This window comes from Oncorhynchus clarkii, chromosome 6 (assembly GCF_045791955.1).
Source record: "Oncorhynchus clarkii lewisi isolate Uvic-CL-2024 chromosome 6, UVic_Ocla_1.0, whole genome shotgun sequence".
In the NCBI taxonomy this organism is placed as follows: domain Eukaryota; kingdom Metazoa; phylum Chordata; class Actinopteri; order Salmoniformes; family Salmonidae; genus Oncorhynchus; species Oncorhynchus clarkii.
In genome coordinates this window covers 76668116-76687328 of record NC_092152.1, presented here as the reverse complement: position 1 = coordinate 76687328, position 19213 = coordinate 76668116, and the positions used below count along the sequence as shown (strand labels likewise).

The 19213-nt window shown below is 41.7% G+C and overlaps 1 protein-coding gene across 4 annotated transcripts; it reads right to left on the bottom strand.

Annotated features, from left to right (window-relative positions):
- Nucleotides 1-232: 232 nt before the first annotated feature.
- LOC139411625 (tropomyosin alpha-1 chain) lies at nt 233-11932 on the bottom strand. Of its 4 annotated transcripts, XM_071158214.1 has the most exons (10): nt 11574-11932; nt 10901-11026; nt 8629-8762; nt 7611-7728; nt 6140-6210; nt 5888-5963; nt 5615-5677; nt 5317-5386; nt 3295-3373; nt 233-2828 (listed from the first exon to the last, which is right to left on the bottom strand). In XM_071158214.1, the coding sequence occupies exons 1-10, from the start codon at nt 11685-11687 to the stop codon at nt 2825-2827; spliced, it is 855 nt and encodes a 284-aa protein (XP_071014315.1). In that variant the 5' UTR covers nt 11688-11932; the 3' UTR covers nt 233-2824. The 4 variants fall into 4 exon arrangements, with proteins under 4 accessions (XP_071014315.1, XP_071014318.1, XP_071014316.1 ...); XM_071158215.1 differs by lacking the exon at nt 3295-3373 and having other exon boundaries at nt 1507-1802; nt 11574-11828; XM_071158217.1 differs by lacking the exons at nt 3295-3373; nt 10901-11026; nt 11574-11932 and adding an exon at nt 9654-9929 and having other exon boundaries at nt 233-1802.
- Between the last annotated feature and the right edge of the window lie 7281 nt (nt 11933-19213).

The following is a 19213-nucleotide window of genomic DNA, read 5'->3' as shown; positions in this document are numbered from 1 at the left end:
CCAACACTAGAGTGTAGTCTTCACACACTACATCTGCTTCCACTTGTAAAAAATATGAGCCAGATCTTTCTAAAGGGCATTTACAAGTCAAATGGATTTCAACAAAATCAGTTGACTTAGTGGAGACTGGACTACGATTCTAACTGTACCCCTTATCTACAAGTGTAACCACTGTAAAATAATAGCACAGATTACAGATGTCAGCATGTTTTCTGAAAGTGACACTTCATAAATGTGATTGTGGGTTTTTATTTATACATTACATTCACTTAATAAAAGGAACAAGAGACACCATCAAATCAAACATGTATACTATTTGACAACAAAAAACATTCCCGTGGCAGACACTGGACATGAAATGATCTAGGTCGATCTATTTGAGATTAAATGAACACCTTCCGCCTCGCTAAACATTGTATCAGTGTACATATTGCACATGCTTACTTTCTTTTAAATATAAGTACTGTATATCACTGAGGCACCAGCACATACATATGAAACATGTACAATATATGACTAAAAGAACAAGTTACAAAAGCAGAATAAAAAAGTACAAATGTTAAACCTTGGCTTCGGTTATGGCTTAATTGGTCAAGAGTAATCCTGTCCATTATAACAGCTTGAATAAATCACGTGCACATTTTGTCAATTAAATCTCACTTTAACATACAAAAATAAATGGTATATGAGTCAAGTGACTGCTCAGCCATATGTCTGCTTTGCTGTCTAGCTAACATCCAGTTAAAGTCCATTGTGTTTGTTTTCTCAGCCCCTCTGAGAGCTGAGAAAACAGTCAAGCCCCAGAGATCTCCACAAAGAGGGCACGGAGGAGCCCTCCATGGCAACGGCAGGTGAGTGTTGGTGTGATCATGGTGTAATGCTGGACCAGGTCACAGCAGGTGAGCGGTGCAGTCTTGTGTGATAATGGACCATGTTGTTGCATGTTATTGAGGTCCATGAGTGTCTGATCCAACATTTGACACATACCAAAGTTCTCTCATCTCATCATTAGCCTGATAGTGACAAACTATGTGTGCAACATAAAAATGAAGCTTGCAGACTATTTATAATTTTTGACCACAATGAAAAGGACCCAATAATATTGAATGAAGATTGTTATAGTTAAAACATTAAAAGGTGGTCCCTGTGTATATCCTTAGTCAACCACAGTCTGTAGATATTGTTATAATGCACACTCATATCAAGTCTTATCATACATTATGGGTCAGTTTCACAGACCCAGATTATGCCCAGATTTACTCCTGTACAATGGACGATCTTTCAGCCATAGACTTATAGACAGTGATCCAGTTTATGTTATCTAAATCGAATTGCTGTTCATGAAATAACAATTCCAGATGTTGGTTAACTAAACTAAAATAGGCCTGCGCTTAAATCCATCTGTGAGTCTGTGAAACCTGCCCTCTTCACCTGCAATGTGAACATGCATTTCATTTCTCTGATGCTCCGCATTAACTACAAGTCCAATTATTTCTTCCCGATAAATATTATCCAATATATATATTTTTTGTCTTTGCCTGACTCTTAGGTTTGTGTCAGAGACACACATTAGCCTATATTTCCATCACAGCATCAGACAAATGTCTACGGCCAATGACATGACAAGACAAAGGTATTTTAATGTTGTGCCACAAATGAAGAGTGCCTTTCATTTTTTTTCATCCAATTTGAGCACAGTGGTAATTTCACAACACATCCAGTAATAGTTTAATCCTGATTTAACACCACTCTCAGTTCATTGGAAAGAAGACGATTTTTCTCAAGCTGCTGGTACAGAGGGTCTTTGCAGTCAGAAAGCAGGTTAAGAGAAAATAGAATTGAGAGAACAAAGTGTGTTAGTACAGAAAGATAGTCGTGTCATGCTACAACAGCACACACAACAAATACCATTGTTTTCTACCCTCTGCCTAAATGATCACATCTATATGCAAACTAAGAAATGGCTCCCTCACCTCAATGTGGAGATGGTGTGACTGTGAAATGACTGAATTATATGTTTACAGAATATCCCCAATGTTACGCGTCACTATTATATTTTGGCTTTGAACATGAAGCAAAGTGTGACTGTCGGGAATGCTGAGGATGCTGAAACAGGTACATTTTCAGTTTCTGATCAATCCATGTCAATTACTCAGCTGGTTAAAGAAGTTGAAACCATGCCTGAGGTTGGTAGAGAGGTCATGGCCGCAGCCCTCTGCACTTAAACAATCCACTGCCTGAGTGGGGTCAAATCCCTGACCCACCGCACCTCTACACAATCTTTTTTAGCTCTCTCTCCCTCTTAATTTCTTGCCTATCCCTGTCAATAAACACCTGTATACTTTTTAAAAAGAATAAGCTCGGTGGATGTGCTTTTGTCCAAATGTAAGCACATTTTTTGTTAATACTACTAACATAGTACATAGTGCCAACCAAAATCAAATCAAAAAACATATATTTGTGAAGAGGAGCTTTCGGTTTTATTCAAAGCTGCTCAGTAATAAATTAAACAGAGAAACATTTAAAGACAGGAAATGAAATGAAGGAAATTAAGAACTACAGATTTGAAGGGTAAGGATGGCTGACTTGGATGGATGTAAAGTTTATTTTACAGAAAGCTAAATGAGTCAGGGTTCTGTACAAAAGGTGGTCTATAGGATGGCAGCAGCAGCAGAGGCCCAATGTGTGGTGGTCCTGTGGTAAAGAAGAGATGTGGAGACATAGGGGACTGGATGTTGGGCGATACTGCCACATAGTTGTAGTAGAGAGAGGCCTCTCAACCAGCGGGTGGCGTCTGTGATGGTTGTGAGATGATGTAAACAATTTAACTGGAAAAGAATTAGAGGAAAAACACAACGCGTTGGAGGGACAAATCGTAGAAAGGCACGTGACTGATATGACATGCAGGATGGAAACCACAGCACACAGAACAGAAAGCAGAGCCAGGTACTCAAAAAGGGTTGAGAGGTACACTATTCTGGAAGTTCAATTTAGATGTTTCTAAAAGCATGTAAAAACTGATTGTACGATGCATGTTAGATTCTATATAGTTTTCTCAGCCTAGCAAAAAAGCCACTAGTTAACTACAAAAGGCAAACGCTATTTGCTGTTGCATGGCAGAAGTGTAAAGGGAGTCAGATTAGTAGGCACTGAAACTAAAATGTGAGTGGAAAAATCCAAACAAATGAAACATACAAAAAATATGCCACTAGAGGGAGTATACAGTAGAAAAAATTGTGAGTGGGTGGGACCCATGCACAACGCACAAGCAGACACAAGCAGGTGATAGATTACATGGAGGTCATGTCGTTGAGGGCGTGGTCCAGCTCCTCGCTGATGGCCTTGTACTTTAGCTTCTGTGCATACAACTCATCTATTATGGGTGGAGTGGAGGAGGAGGAGAGGTGGAGGAGATGACATCGATGGGGTGATAATGAAGGAGGTTGGGGACAACAACAGAGATGATAGACAGAGCAAAGAAAGGAGAGGAAAAGGTAGGAAAAAACAATGGATTGTCAGAGAACAAATAAATAAAATAGAATGTCAAACCAAAAAAAAGAATAAGGGAGCAATAGGATGTGCACAGGCCACTAATGCCCTGTTCCATTGTTTAGACCAATCAGGAAATGACTAACCAAAACCCTGATGAAGGCAGCTTGGTGTTGAAATGTTTGTATCTAATTAATACATATTACATTGGAGTGGTATAGTGTGTCGCTGCTTTCTTTTCCAGAAGGAAATTACAACATGGTCTCCAACCAAATTATATAGAGCTCCATTGTGAATGCTTTGTAATTCCACAGCTACAGTGCCACAGTCACACCAACAGCAGCATGAGACATTTCTTTCCCTGGCCTGCACTAGCCTAACAAATACTGACTGTGGGTCTGCATAATGTCAGCTGTGGCACTGGCCTAGTCTGCCTAGCACAGAACTGACTGTGCAGAATGTAGATGCAGTATCTGATGACACCACAGAGGAGGTGATGAAAGGTTAGACTTCACACATTACTCTTTTTTAAATTATTCAAGCTCTGACAAGTTGGTTTTTGATCATTGCTAGACAGCCATTTTCAAGTCTTGCCATAGATTTTCAAACCAAAACTGTAACTAGGCCACTCAATGTCATCTTGGTAAGCAACTCCAGTGTATATTTGGCCTTCTGTTTCAGATTATTCTCCTGCTGAAAGATGAATTTGTCTCCCAGGTTTTCCTCTAGGATTTTGCCCTTGCTTAGCTCTATTTTGTTTATTTTTATCCTAAAAATCTCCCTAGTCCTTGCAGATGACAAGCATACCCATAACATGATGCAGCCACCACCACGCTTGAAAATATGAAGAGTGGTGCTCAGTGATGTGTTGTATTTGCCCCAAACATAACACTTTGTATTCATGATATAGAGTTAATTTCTTTGTCACATTTTTTGCAGTTTTACTTTAGTGCCTTATTGAAAACAGGATGGATTTTTTGAATATTTTAATTCTGTACAGGCTTCCTTCTTTTCACTCTGTCATTTAGGTTAGTATTGTGGAGTAACTACAATGTTGTTGATTCATCCTCAGTTTTCTCCCATCATAGCTATTAAACCCTCACTGTTTTAATGTCACCAATGTCCTCATGGTGAAATCACTGAGCGGTTTCCTTTCTTTCCGGCAACTGAGTTAGGAAGGATGCCTGTATCTTTGTAGTGACTGGGTATATTGATACACCATCCAAAGTGTAATTAACTTCACCATGCTCAAAGGGTTATTCAATGCGTGTGTTTTTTTATTTTTTACCCATCTACCAATTGGTGCCCTTCTTTGCATGAAATTGGAAAACCTCCCTGGTCTTTCTGGTTGAATCTGTGTTTGATATTCACTTCTCGACTGAGGGAACTTACAGGTAATTGTATATGTGGAGTACAGAGATGAATGAGGTAGTCATTCAGAAATAATTTTAAACACTATTATTGCACACAGAGTGCCAATGCAACTTATTATGTGACTTGTGAAGCACATTTTTACTCCTGAACTTATTTAGGCTTGTCATAACAAAGGGGTTGAATACTTATTGACTCAAGACATTTCAACGTTTCATTTTTTAATTAATTTGTGAACATTTCTAAAAACATAATTCCTCTGACATTATGGGATATTGTGTGTAAGCCAGTGACAAAATGTAATCAATTTTAAATTCAGGCTGTAACACAATACAACAGGGTGTGAATACTTTCTGAAGGCACTGTATATGTCCGGTTTTACTATACAACTTACCTCAGATTTTCACATAGAAAATGCTTCACAATATATGAAATGAAAGGAAAAAAGGTCCATACCCTCCAGATCATCAATGGTCTTCTCAAGCTTGGCCACGGACCTCTCAGCGAACTCAGCACGGGTCTCAGCCTGTGGCACAAGAGGCAGACAAGATGTGATGAGTGTCTCCCATCCTCATCACACCAAAACATGTTCCAACATAGATATATAATACAATGTCTAGTGTTCTCCACCCTTTCTATGGTCGCACTTTACAGACGATCTAGTGGTTAAGATGCTAACGCTAATGTCCCACTTTAGCTAATGGTAAAGTGAATGGAAACATTAGCTAATTTGCTAATGCTAAAGGGAACTCACCTCCTTTAGCTTGTCTGTGAGAACCTTGATCTCCTCCTCGTACTTGTCCTCCTTCTGTGAGTACTGTAGTGACATAGTGGAGCGCAGGTCAGAGAGTCATCATCACAGCACTACCGACATGAACTGGTTCAAGGGATAACAGGCAGAAATAAGTGGGCCTACTCAATAGAGTTACCTCCCTTTATCTCTATGGCTACACTAGCAGGCAATGGGGATATAACCCCTGACTGCAACGACCTGAGAAGAGATACATTTGTCTAAACAGACACCTACCTTCTCTGCCTGAGCCTCAAGAGACTTCAGGTTGTTTGTGACTGTCTTCAACTCTTCCTCAAGCTCAGCGCATTTGCTGGTGTTTTAGGTATGGTAAGGAGCAGAGGGGTAGGAACGAATGCAATAGGAGGACCGACGGGGGAAAGAAACAAGAGTTATAACAGGGCAATAAGCACACAATAAGAGTAACAGCAGGTTGTCTCCAAAGCAGTAAATTGTGCTGTATTTTGTGGTTGGTTCCAAAGTTTTTACCCTTCAGAGAGCTCAGCACGCTCCTCTGTACGTTCCAGATCACTCTCAATGATGACCAGCTTACGGGCGACCTGTTTTCACCCATAATAGGACAACACATCACTATACCACATTGGTGCACCAAGCAATCAATATGTTATATGTTTAGTTTCATGTACAGGTCTATATGCTGTCTGTTTCCCCCCCACACACACACACACACACACACACACGACTACCTCAGAAGTACAGTGCCTTCAGAAAGTATTCAGACCACTTCAATTTTTCCAGGACATTCTGAGACTTGTCCCGAAGCCACTTCTGCGTTGTCTTGGCTGTGTGCTTAGGGTTGTTGTCCTGTTGGAAGGGGAACCTTCGCCCCAGTCTTTGTTCCTGAGCACTCTGGAGCAGGTTTTCATCAAGTATCTCTGTTTACTTTGCTCTGTTCATATTTCCCTCGATCCTGACTAGTCCCTGCCGCTGAAAAACATTCCCACAGCATGATGCTGCCACCACCATGCTTCACCGTAGGGATGGTGCCACGTTACCTCCAGATGTGACACTTGGCCTTCAGGCCAAAGAGTTCAATCTTGGTTTCATCAGACCAGAGAATCTTGTTTCTCATGGTCTGAGTCTTTAGGTGCCGTTTGGCAAACTCCAAGTGGGCTGTCATGTGCCTTTTACTGAGTGGCTTCCTTCTGGCCACTCTATCATAAAGGCCTGATTGGTGGAGTGCTGCAGAGATGGTTGTCCTTCTGGAAGGTTCTCCCATCTCCACAGAGGAACTCGAGAGCTCTGTCGGAGTGACCATCAGGTTCTTGGTCACCTCCCTGACCAAGGCCAGTCTCCCCCGATTGCTCAGTTTTGTCGGGTGGCCAGCTCTAGGAAGTGTCTTGGTGGTTCTAAACTTTATCAATTTAAGAATGGTGGAGGTCACAGTGTTCTTGGGGACCGTCAATAATGCAGAAATTTTTTTGTACCCTTCCCCAGATCTGTGCCTCGACACAATCCTGTCTCTGAGCTCTACAGACAATTCCTTCGACCTCATGGCTTGATTTTTGTTCTGACATGCACTGTCAACTGTGGGACCTTATATAGACAGGTGTGTGCCTTTCTAAATCATGTCCAATCAATTTAATTTACCACAGGTGGACTCCAATCAAGTTGTAGAAACATCTCAAGGATGCTCAATGGAAACAGGATACACCTGAGCTCAATTTCGAGTCTCATAGCAAAGGGTCTGAATACTTATGTACATAAGGTATTTCTGTTTTCTTATCTTTAATAAATATATATTTTTTTAAATAAAAACCCTTTTTGCTTTGTCGTTGTGAGGTATTGTGTGTAGATTGATGAGGATTTATTTTTATTTAAACCATTTTAGAATAAGGCTGTAACGTAACAAAATTAGGAAAAAGTAAAGGGGTCTGAATGCTTTCTGAAGGCACTGTATATCATAAAGTATCAGCCTAAGGAATGCTAGGAAACTCACCTCCTCGTATTTCCTGTCAGCCTCCTCAGCGATGTGCTTAGCCTCCTTCAGCTGGATCTCCTGCAGCTCCATCTTCTCCTCATCCTTCGATGCTCTGTTTTCAATCACCTTCATGCCTCTGGAGGACAGAATAAACGGGGGGAACATATGTCAGGGATAGGAGGACATTGCATGTTGTCTTGTTTTTTAAAGAAATAAAATGTTGATCAACTAAAAGGAACAGGAGGACATTAATCTGCAGCCCAACAGTCCACACACTGTGGGGGCCATAACTACATTTGGCACTTGGCTATTGTAACACAATAAATCTGGTACAGTGTGCTTATGCATATTTTACATGAACTCTTCTCAATAAGTGTGCTAGTTAAAGAGATTGAACATGATCTTAAGCACTTACAAATTTGTCACATATTGTACTTATTGGAATTCATAACATACTGTATCATATGAATTGCAGAATATTGTTTAAAAAAAATGCAGGATGTAACATATCATAAGAAATGGATGTCGTTGTGCACAATTTTCGCTCGGCTTGGCTTCTTCTAAAACTACTGGCTGAAATTATACAATCCCTTTATAATGCATCCTTTACTGAACACTTTTAAGAGTGAAATGATAATATTATTACTGTGGTCATGTGGATTGATGTCATCTATATGGGTTCGGTGTTGATGACTGTGTTTGAGACAGACTGACGGGTCTGATGATGGCTGGGTCTATACTCCTAGAAGAAATGGCTCCAAAAGGGTTCTGCAGCTGTCCCCACAGGAGAATCCTTTTTGACTCCTGGTAAAACCCTCTTAGGTTCCATGTAGAACTCTTTTGGGTTCCATGTAGAGGCCTCTGTGGAAAGGGTTCTACATGGAACCCAAAAGGTTTCTACCCGTAAACAAAAGTGGTTCTTCACAGGCTTCTCTTATGGTGACAGCTGAAAGAACCATTTTTGGTTCTAGATAGCACCTTTTTTTGTCTACGAGTGTAGTGTATGATACAGAGTCGGAGTCTCTGCTCTGCTCACCTCTCACTCTCATCAGCAGCCTTCTCAGCCTCCTCCAGCTTGGTCAGAGCTGTGGCCAGACGCTCCTGAGCACGATCCAACTCCTCCTCAACCAGTTGGATACGTCTGTTCAGGGAAGCTACATCAGCCTCGGCCTAAGTGAGCACAACATGGGGAAACCACAATGTCAACCTGATGCACACTCAGACAGTCACACTTTCTTGCATAATACAGTATGGAGAGATGTGTAATGGAGGAGGTTGGGGGTCATATTTGGACACCTCTGTGGGGGGCTTCTTAACACTATAGGGGATTAAGGTTTAATGTGTGAGAAAGGGATAAGGGCCCAGACCACACTATTTTATTTATTTATTTAACTAGGCAAGTTAGTTAAGAACAAATTCTTATTTACAATGACGACCTACCCCAACCAAACCCTAACTCGGACGACGCTGGGCCAATTGTGCGCCGCCCTATGGGACTCCCAATCACGTCCGGTTGTGATACAGTCTGGAATGGAATCAGGGTCTGTAGTGACCCCTCTAACACTGAGATGCGGTGCCTTAGACCGCTGCACCACTCCGGAGCCCCTGTACTTTCATGTAAATCTCCAACATTATATATAACATTCTATAGACAGGATTGTATAAAATATACATTTATATAGGCCTCATTTGTATGTTTGGAAAGGCAGTAACCAATATAAACATAATAAGCTGACAATGATGTAAATGTATGTAGCTACAGAAGGTGTAGGATGATAGTGTATGGTCGACTAGAACATGCTGAAACTGCAGCAGCCTAAACTAATGTGTTTATTTTGGAGCCTTCCTGCCTGGCACGTTTTACCATTAAATTGATTCTCACTGTCCCATTTCTCCATCCCTTTAGCACATCACATGACAGACAAAATATTGACGTTTTTAGTACCGTAAAATCATATATATTCTGTCTATCGTTCTACCAAGCTGTTGATCAGATTTATACTAATACTGTCATCAGGCAGGCTGCAGACTAATTGTCTTAAATTATTAGCCAGGGCTTACGGATTCTCTCGCATCCCTCTCCAGACCCAGTTCCTTCTGCCGCCTCTCTGCCGACTCTTCTGCACCGTCAGCCTGTTCTTGTAATGCTTTAATTTTCCTTTTTACAGTTTCCAACGAAGTTAGCCCGGCCATTTCGCTTGTTTACTGCCTATTTTCTATTGCCTACGCCTTTTTCTAACGGTTCTCGGGACAGAAACGCGCAACGATGCCGGGATGACAAAATCTGCTCACGACTCTGTTTTTTCCAAAAGCTACTGGGGAGGCTGGGATTTGCGCTAAATGACACCGGAAGTAACACATTTCATGAATTGCCTCAAAATATCCAGAAAGATTTTGTTACAGAGGTTTTTATTTATTGTATTATAGTGAGATAATGTGATTATGTCATAATGACTTATTGGCCATTAGCCTATAATGGGATCTCTGCTCAGAGCAGAGTATTTGAAGATATTAATTGTATATAAAAATAAACATCGATTACATAAGGACAAAAGTAACATGATTATCCCAATTCATAATAATGATAGACCTATAGGCTACTTAAAAGTATAAATATGTTTGGTACCATTTTTGTTTAATGTTTTTTTTTATCATAATTACTATCATAATTTGGTGTTCTTTCTAAACTGACACAATAAGATGCATGTTTCCTATAAGAACAAACGTTTAATTATTGGTGTCCCCTACAACATTCTCAATAAAAGGAGAAGTAAAAGTTTTAATTTGACGACTAGAATATAATGTATGACACCTACAAATCTAAATTAAAATGTATTTAAAATATTCAAAAACTTCCACCAAACTTTTAACTGAAATTCTAAACGGGCCCCCATTTTAACCCAACAGGTTGCGGGGTGCACAGGGTACACTGCCTAAACCTGTAACTTGGCCATATAAAACACAGCTAAATTTAACCTTCCGCTTGCATCTTCGAGGAGGGTGGCACACAAGGCACATTTGTTAGGCCTACAGTTGGTCTACTCAGTCTTGTTCGGTTTCAGTGAACACGTGGAATATTGCGCATTGCAGGTCGAGCCTAATGAAGACGCAGCTATTAACCATACACAATTATGTAGGCTATTCCAAACTGAAACAATAAAATTATCCTAACTTATATGTATATGAATGATGACTAGGCCTAGAATGAAACATGTTGAGGTTCCATGTTGGCAGACTGTTCGTGGTCCCCCTGAATCCACTCATAACACTTCGGACAGGTTTATGCCACCGCGCCTCTTCAAACTTACGTCTGTGGCTTTCTTCTCAGCGAGTTCAAGTTTCTCCTGGGCATCCTTAAGAGACTCAGAGTACTTGTCCAACTCATCCTCGGTTCCCTTCAGCTTCTTCTGCAGCGCTACCAGGTCATCCTCAAGCTGATAGTTGGTGGATAATATCATCAGTCAATTGGGGTGTGCCATAAACAGAGTGGACGCACAGCCAGAAACAGTCAAAAAAGGGAAGAAAACAAAAGCCAAGAGTCATAGAAAAAGGCAAACACTTACAAATGCTTCATATCATATTCTTTGGACAAGTATTTACATGTAATTTATTCAATCCACCCACAACACTAGAGTGGCATACTTTAATCAATAGACTACGCTATTCATGTTTTAGGGTAAAAAAAAAAATATATATATAACGCTGATCAAAGAATATTAGTTTATACTAGGCTTAATCCTGCATGATGCAGTATAAATGAATCGGTCAAACAAACATTTTCTAAAACTTCCTGGAGTCAAATAATAAAATATTGTCACGCACCAAAAACAAATATATTCCTAATACGATTAAATACAACAATCAATACTGATCCTCATACTCATCCTCTGAGACGTGATTTAATCCATATCGAGAGAGAGAACGCTCCAATGCACTCCGTGCCCAAATAAGACTGAACCCGATTTCTCTATGGATGCCAACCTGTTTGCTCTTGTCCTCCGCTGCCTTCTTGTCTCCCTCAGCTCCCTCAGCTCTGTCCAGGGCATTCTCCTTGTCGAGTTTAAGCATCTGCATCTTCTTCTTGATGGCGTCCATGACTGCTGTGTTGTTGGGGTGGTCTCACCAACTGACAAAAAACAAACTCTGAGTAAAACGCTGAGAAGCTCCGCGCGTCTGAACCACACTGAACGTGAAGCTGGAGTGCAAGCTCGAGCCGACTATAGTTTGTCAAATATGTACTATAGCAGAGGAGTTACTGGATCCCCATGGATACCAAATACTTTTTGGGGAAACGACGCCAGCTGCTCGCTTCCGCGGGTCCTGCCTTTTTTATGGCTCTCCTCGCCGATTCGCTGATCCAATACATTTTACCGTTGATAAGACTATATATGGGGTATGGGCGATAAAGTGGCACCCCCTCAAAGATGTCTGTTCCTTTTTCAAACACTGTGCTGAGACGTAGGCTACAGCCAAGGAAGTCGGTTTGGGGAGTGGGGGTCAGTTTATGCACAAGGAAGTGAAGGTGAACAACAAAAACATGATCTTTGACTGGAATTGCTCATTTCATTCTGGTAGTATAACTTACATTTGCTCAACACAGCAGTTCAAAGAAGGCTTGATAGAGTCATATTTATACTAATAAATAATGGCATAGTAATCGTTATGTTACCATTCCTCCAAACAAATTAATGTTTAAAATAATTGTCGCCCACACTTAGTTTAGCCATTGACCCCTCTTCATTATGAATCGTGTCTCCACTATGAATCATAACAGTTATTAAACCAGACAAATTTAGTGTAATGTTTAAAAGGGATTGTCCCTGGGAGGGGTGCCATATTATCTATGCTGAAGTGTTCTGTCAGTGATACCACCCAGTAGAGAGAAGAGGAGCACGTCAACAAGTCCCTCAAGATATTGTTCACAGTCTGAAGAGGGGCATTAGATAGTGTTATATTCAACAGTGGCATATCATCGAGCTTATAAGTGCCTTGGAGTTCATTCAAAATGGCCACAGGGTAATAAACGAGTGCTTTGGCATTTCAGCAATCCCCCTCTTCATCTGTTACAGCTCACAGGTCCAGGGAAGTCCGTCACAGCTGTCGCACATGAACAGTGGAGGAGGAACCAGAGACCTGTCCAAACACACTGTGATTGGCTGCATGGTATGGACATATACCCACCCTCAAGTTCACTTTGACCTAAATCATTTCTAGGCTATATCTTTATGGGGAAGATAATGAAAAAATTATGTCTAGTACTTACATTTATAGTACATTTTACTTTACAGTACTCATACGTACTCATTGGCTATGTGTGTGAAAGTTACTGCTGTTGTAGGCCTATACCCCATAAAGGAGAAGAACAGAACAACAACACAAACAATGATGTCTTTATATCACCATATCCTGGGTTGGCTCAGCGACATCTACTTAAACAACCTCATTTTCTTGTCCTTTCTGTTCCTCCCATGTTTTCTTGAGATGTATTTTTAGGAGTGTCTTGTTTGCACAAGTTGCACCTGTTACATACTGTACAAAGCGCTTCAACAAGGGTTCTTCTAAGATCCTCAAAGTTATTTGAAGAACCTTAGGGTTATTGGCACTGAAAAATGCCCCCAAAAGTTACTTCCAAGAACCTAATAGGAGATGGGGCTCATCAAGGAACCTCTTTAGTTCCTGGGGGTTCTTGCAGGTGCCTAACTGCCCAACTGAAACATTTTTATTTGAATTTGAGAAAACAGCAACTAAACATCTCTAAGATCTCCTCAATTTAAAGTTTCTCCCTTGTATGATCTAAAATATTGTTTTATGGTGATACTATCTGTCTTTTCATTTTTGTGCAAATGGCTGTGCTTGACACTTTCTCACTTTTAAAAGTATTTCTAAAACAGGAAATGGAAACAATTCAGTGGATGTCAGTCAACGAAGAGGTAAGAATATGTTGAAGGCTATAGCTGCATTGGGCGCAGATGACTGAACTGCCAACTTATTTGTGTGTGTCTGTAGGTATACTGACGAGGAGGCACACAAAGGTATGTACAATTGGCCATCGATAAAAGACAGTACTGTGCAGTCGTCTTCATCGACCTGGCCAAGGCTTTCGACTCTGTCAATCACCTCATTCTTATCGGCAGCCTTCGCTTCTCAAATGACTGCCTCGCCTGGTTCGCCTGGTTCACCAACAACTTCTCAGATAGAGTTCAGTGTGTCAAATCGGAGGGCCTGTTGTCCGGACCTCTGTCAGTCTCTATGGGGGTGCCACAGGGATCAATTCTCAGGCCGACTCTTTTCTCTGTATATATCAATGATGTCGCTCTTGCTGCTGGTGATTCTCTGATCCACCACTACGCAGACGACACCATTCTGTGTACATCCGGCCCTTCTTTGGACACTGTGCTAACAAACCCCCAAACAAGTATCAATGCCATACAACACTCCTTCCAAGGCCTCCAACTGCTTTTAAATGCAAGTAAAACTAAGTGCATGCTCTTCAACCGATTGCTGCCCGCATCTTCCCGCCCAACTAGCATCACTACTCTGGATGGTTCTGACTTAGATTATGTGGTCAACAACAGTTGATGTCAGAAGTTTACATACACCTTAGCCAAATACATTTAAACTCATTTTTTCACAGGGCCTCCTTGCTCGCACACTCTTTCAGTTCTGCCCACACATTTTCTATAGGATTGAGGTCAGGGTTTGTGATGGCCAATCCAACACCTTGACTTTGTTGTCCTTAACCATTTTGTCACAACTTTGGAAGTATGCTTGGGGCCATTGTCCATTTGGAAGACCCATTTGCGACCAAGCTTTAACATCCTGAGTGATGTCTTGAGATGTTGCTTCAATATAGTTACAGAGAAAACTGAGGATTGATCAATAACATTGTAGTTACTCCAAAAAAATATTACAAAAGACCTGTTTGCAACAAGGCACTAAAGTAATACTGCAAAAATGTGGCAAAGCAATTATCTTTTTGTCCTGAATACAAAGTGTTGTTTGGTGCAAATCCAATAGAACACATTACTGAGTACCACTCTCTATATTTTCAAACATAGTGGCGGCTGCATCATGTTATGGGCATGCTTGTAATCTTTAACGACTGGGGAGTTTTTCAGGATAAAATGTAACAGAATGGAGCTAAGCACAGGACAAATCCTCAAGGAAAAATCCTAGTGGAATCCTAGAATTTTAAAAATAATAATGTGCAAATGTTGCACAATCCAGATGTGGAAAGCTCTTAGAGACTCACAGCTGTAATCGCTGCCAAAGGTGCTTCAACAAAGTTTTTGACTGAGTGATGTGAATACTTTCATTTAATTTTCAATAAATTTGCAATAATTTCTAAAAACATGTTTTCACTTTGCCATTATGGGGTATTGTGTATAGATGGGTGAGAAAATAAGACTAACATAACAAAATGTGGAATAAGTCAAGGGGTATGAATACTTTCTGAAGGCACTGTATGTACTTTGAAGCAGACTAAAGCATTAGATAAATAGTTTGCAGTGATCACTAATGTTCTCCCTGGGGTGTCTGCCCATCTCATTTTATGGCAGGCAGCTGTCATTCTCTTGTTAGCCTGGGTTTTGTCCAACTGCTGCCAGGCATAGCATGCCGCTCATACACACAGATCAAAGACCACAGACCGCTCATACAGAGATCAGAGAGGCTCAGAGCAGAAGCCATGCTTTCCCAGGACATTTGGGGCTAATGGAGACAGATACTAGACACAGATACACAAACACAGTACCTGGCCAACTCATCATAATGCCTTAAAGTCTAGCCAAGCATCTAGGGCCTCTGAAATCCTGGTCCCAGATCTGTTTGTGCTGTATAGCCAACTCCAAAATAGCTCAGGGACCAAGCTGGGCCAAAACAAAGTACATGGAATTAAATGTACACAGAGTTAACTTAACTGTGTAAATTCTATTTAGGTATTCTTACTGGGGAAGTGATAAACCCGTTTACTACAGTGGAATTTCATGCCCATGCCTCGCTTCATATTTCAGGTATTCAGTCTCATAAAAATAGATAGAGGGCACTGAAGTATCTGACCCTATGATTCTATGGCCCTCCATTACTGGGAACTTGGGATTACATAAAACTTACTGTATTTCTCTGTCAGTCATGTAATACATGTGCTTCCTTGATGTCTCTAAGCCCATCATAACAGTATACCCCTCAATCCCACACCACTGGTCTGACAGTAGCATTGGGGTGTGTAGAGTATTCCCAAAATTCTCAGGCTGGTGGGAAGTATGTGGTCCTGTAATGCGGTCGTTTGTAACGCGGTCGTGGGTGAGAGTGTCAGTGTAATGGTCTCTGGTAATAACTATGTGAACCCTACAGACCTCTGGCAGTCCTCTTCATTAACCAGGACTTTCTGGTATGTTGATGAAAAATCTTAGCACAGTGGGTCAGGTGAAAAGGGTCTTGAAATGCAGTAGACATTGTCTACATTCTCAGAGTAGTACAATTCCACAATGGGATCAATAGCTAAATTGTATTCCTTCCAAAGGCTTCCATATGTGCCTGTATTGTAACACATGGGTGCAGAGGTTTTCTTCGAACCCCCGCATTTCACTGTAGTTTAAGAACTTTGAGAAAGGCAGATGATTATCTTCACAATGTCAAGAATAGTTGAACAATTCCTGTTCCTTTTTCACATCATGTGGGTACTTCGAAAGACAGAGACCGACACTCTAAACGATTGCTTGACAACAGCTACCCATCTCATTTACAATGTGGTTTGGGCGGCGCAAAACCTTGCTACCTCACCCACCCACAGATAACATCCATGTGTGATGTCTATGTGTAGCTCTTGGTGCAGCATTCAAAAGGGTGACTGCAGCTGGCCAGGGAACGTTATGTCATCGGTGTCTCATTTTCCCTCTGTGGCAGCATGTATGCCAAAGAGTTGGGGTTGGAGGGTGGGAGGATTCTAAGAGTCAGCTTGCCTCAGACAAAAGACAACAGTTGATTCAGGAAGTTGTATTGTGACATGTGGCACTATACTCTTCAAAAAAAATACCTACACTCTTCTTGTCTTTTACTTCCCAATATGTTCTAACAGAGAAGTTTCCTTTCAAAACTGATTGAAGGGAACACATTGAACCACATATAGCCCAGGCTTCTCACGTGTCAACAAGGCGAGGTTTGGGGCCTCCCGGGTGGCGCCAGCTGTGCCATCAGAGTCCCTGGGTTCGCGCCCAGGCTCTGTCGTAACCGGCCGCGACCGTGAGGTCCGTGGGGCGAAGCACAATTGGCCTAGCGTCGTCCGGGTTAGGGAGGGCTTGGTCGGTAGGGGTGTCCTTGTCTCATCGCGCACCAGCGACTCCTGTGGCGGGACGGGCGCAGTGCGCGCTAACCAAGGTGGCCAGGTACACGGTGTTTCCTCCGACACATAGGTGCGACTGGCTTCCAGGTTGGAAGCGCGCTGTGTTAAGAAGCAGTGCGGCTTGGTTGGGTTGTGTATCGGAGGACGCATGACTTTCAACCTTCGTCTCTCCCGAGCCCGTACGGGAGTTGTAGCGATGAGACAAGATAGTAGCTAGTACAACAATTGGATACCACGAAATTGGGGAGAAAAAGGGGTAAAAAAAAAACAAACAAAAAAACAAGGCGAGATTTGGACGGGCGGCCCCGCGAGACTTGACCATATAAAGCTTGTAGGCCATTTTACGGGACATCACAATTCCAATTGTAAACCAGTAGATTGTCCTACTTCACTGATTTAAAGGATCGGATGGGTGCCATTTTGCTTTCACCTGTCTAGCACCTTGAGATCAGCGATTATAGTTTTGAGATCCACCCTTCCTGCCAAAAATTCTGGGTATTATCCTGCAGAAGGAGGGAGCAGCTGTGCCAGTATAATTTACAAATAACCTCCCTCCCTCAGATTTTAGCGGGCCAGAATTAGTACCTGTCTCAGCTCTAACCAACACCAGCTATATATAGCACAAGGCTCACTGCTGACTCAGAAATACCATCTACCTTCACTGACAGAGGAGCTGCTTAAAGAGACCCTGCCTGAAAAAGTCACCTTTAGAGCAGTAGGTCTCTTCAAACCACAGGATCATGTTCTGTTATTGCACTAGTAGTGCATGTTTTTATGTGCAGGATGTGATGCTAGGATTTGTGATTATTAAAGCTTTACTACAGTATACAAGTCATTAGTCTGTCACAGGCTTTCACCTCATCTTTAAACAACTTCTCGGTCATCTGTGACTTCATTTCCAGCTGGCCTGAACCTGAGAATGTAGATTAGTCTGTCACAGGCTTTCACCTCATCTTTAAACAACTTCTCTGTCATCTGGGACTTCATTTCCAGCTGGCCTGAACCTGAGAATGTAGATTAGTCTGTCACAGGCTTTCACCTCATCTTTAAACAACTTCTCGGTCATCTGTGACTTCATTTCCAGCTGGCCTGAACCTGAGAATGTAGATTAGTCTGTCACAGGCTTTCACCTCATCTTTAAACAACAACTTCTCTGTCATCTGTGACTTCATTTCCAGCTGGCCTGAACCTGAGAATGTAGATTAGTCTGTCACAGGCTTTCACCTCATCTTTAAACAACTTCTCGGTCATCTGTGACTTCATTTCCAGCTGGCCTGAACCTGAGAATGTAGATTAGTCTGTCACAGGCTTTCACCTCATCTTTAAACAACTTCTCTGTTATCTGTGACTTCATTTCCAGCTGGCACAATGGCCTGAACCTGAGAATGTAGATTAGTCTGTCACAGGCTTTCACCTCATCTTTAAACAACTTCTCTGTCATCTGTGACTTCATTTCCAGCTGGCACAATGGCCTGAACCTGAGAATGTAGATTAGTCTGTCACAGGCTTTCACCTCATCTTTAAACAACTTCTCTGTCATCTGTGACTTCATTTCCAGCTGGCCTGAACCTGAGAATGTAGATTAGTCTGTCACAGGCTTTCACCTCATCTTTAAACAACTTCTCTGTTATCTGTGACTTCATTTCCAGCTGGCACAATGGCCTGAACCTGAGAATGTAGATTAGTCTGTCACAGGCTTTCACCTCATCTTTAAACAACTTCTCTGTCATCTGTGACTTCATTTCCAGCTGGCACAATGGCCTGAACCTGAGAATGTAGATTAGTCTGTCACAGGCTTTCACCTCATCTTTAAACAACTTCTCTGTCATCTGGGACTTCATTTCCAGCTGGCACAATGGCCTGAACCTGAGAATGTAGATTAGTCTGTCACAGGCTTTCACCTCATCTTTAAACAACTTCTCTGTCATCTGTAACTTCATTTCCAGCTGGCCTGAACCTGAGAATGTAGATTAGTCTGTCACAGGCTTTCACCTCATCTTTAAACAACAACTTCTCTGTCATCTGTGACTTCATTTCCAGCTGGCCTGAACCTGAGAATGTAGATTAGTCTGTCACAGGCTTTCACCTCATCTTTAAACAACTTCTCTGTCATCTGGGACTTCATTTCCAGCTGGCACAATGGCCTGAACCTGAGAATGTAGATTAGTCTGTCACAGGCTTTCACCTCATCTTTAAACAACTTCTCGGTCATCTGTAACTTCATTTCCAGCTGGCACAATGGCCTGAACCTGAGAATGTAGATTAGTCTGTCACAGGCTTT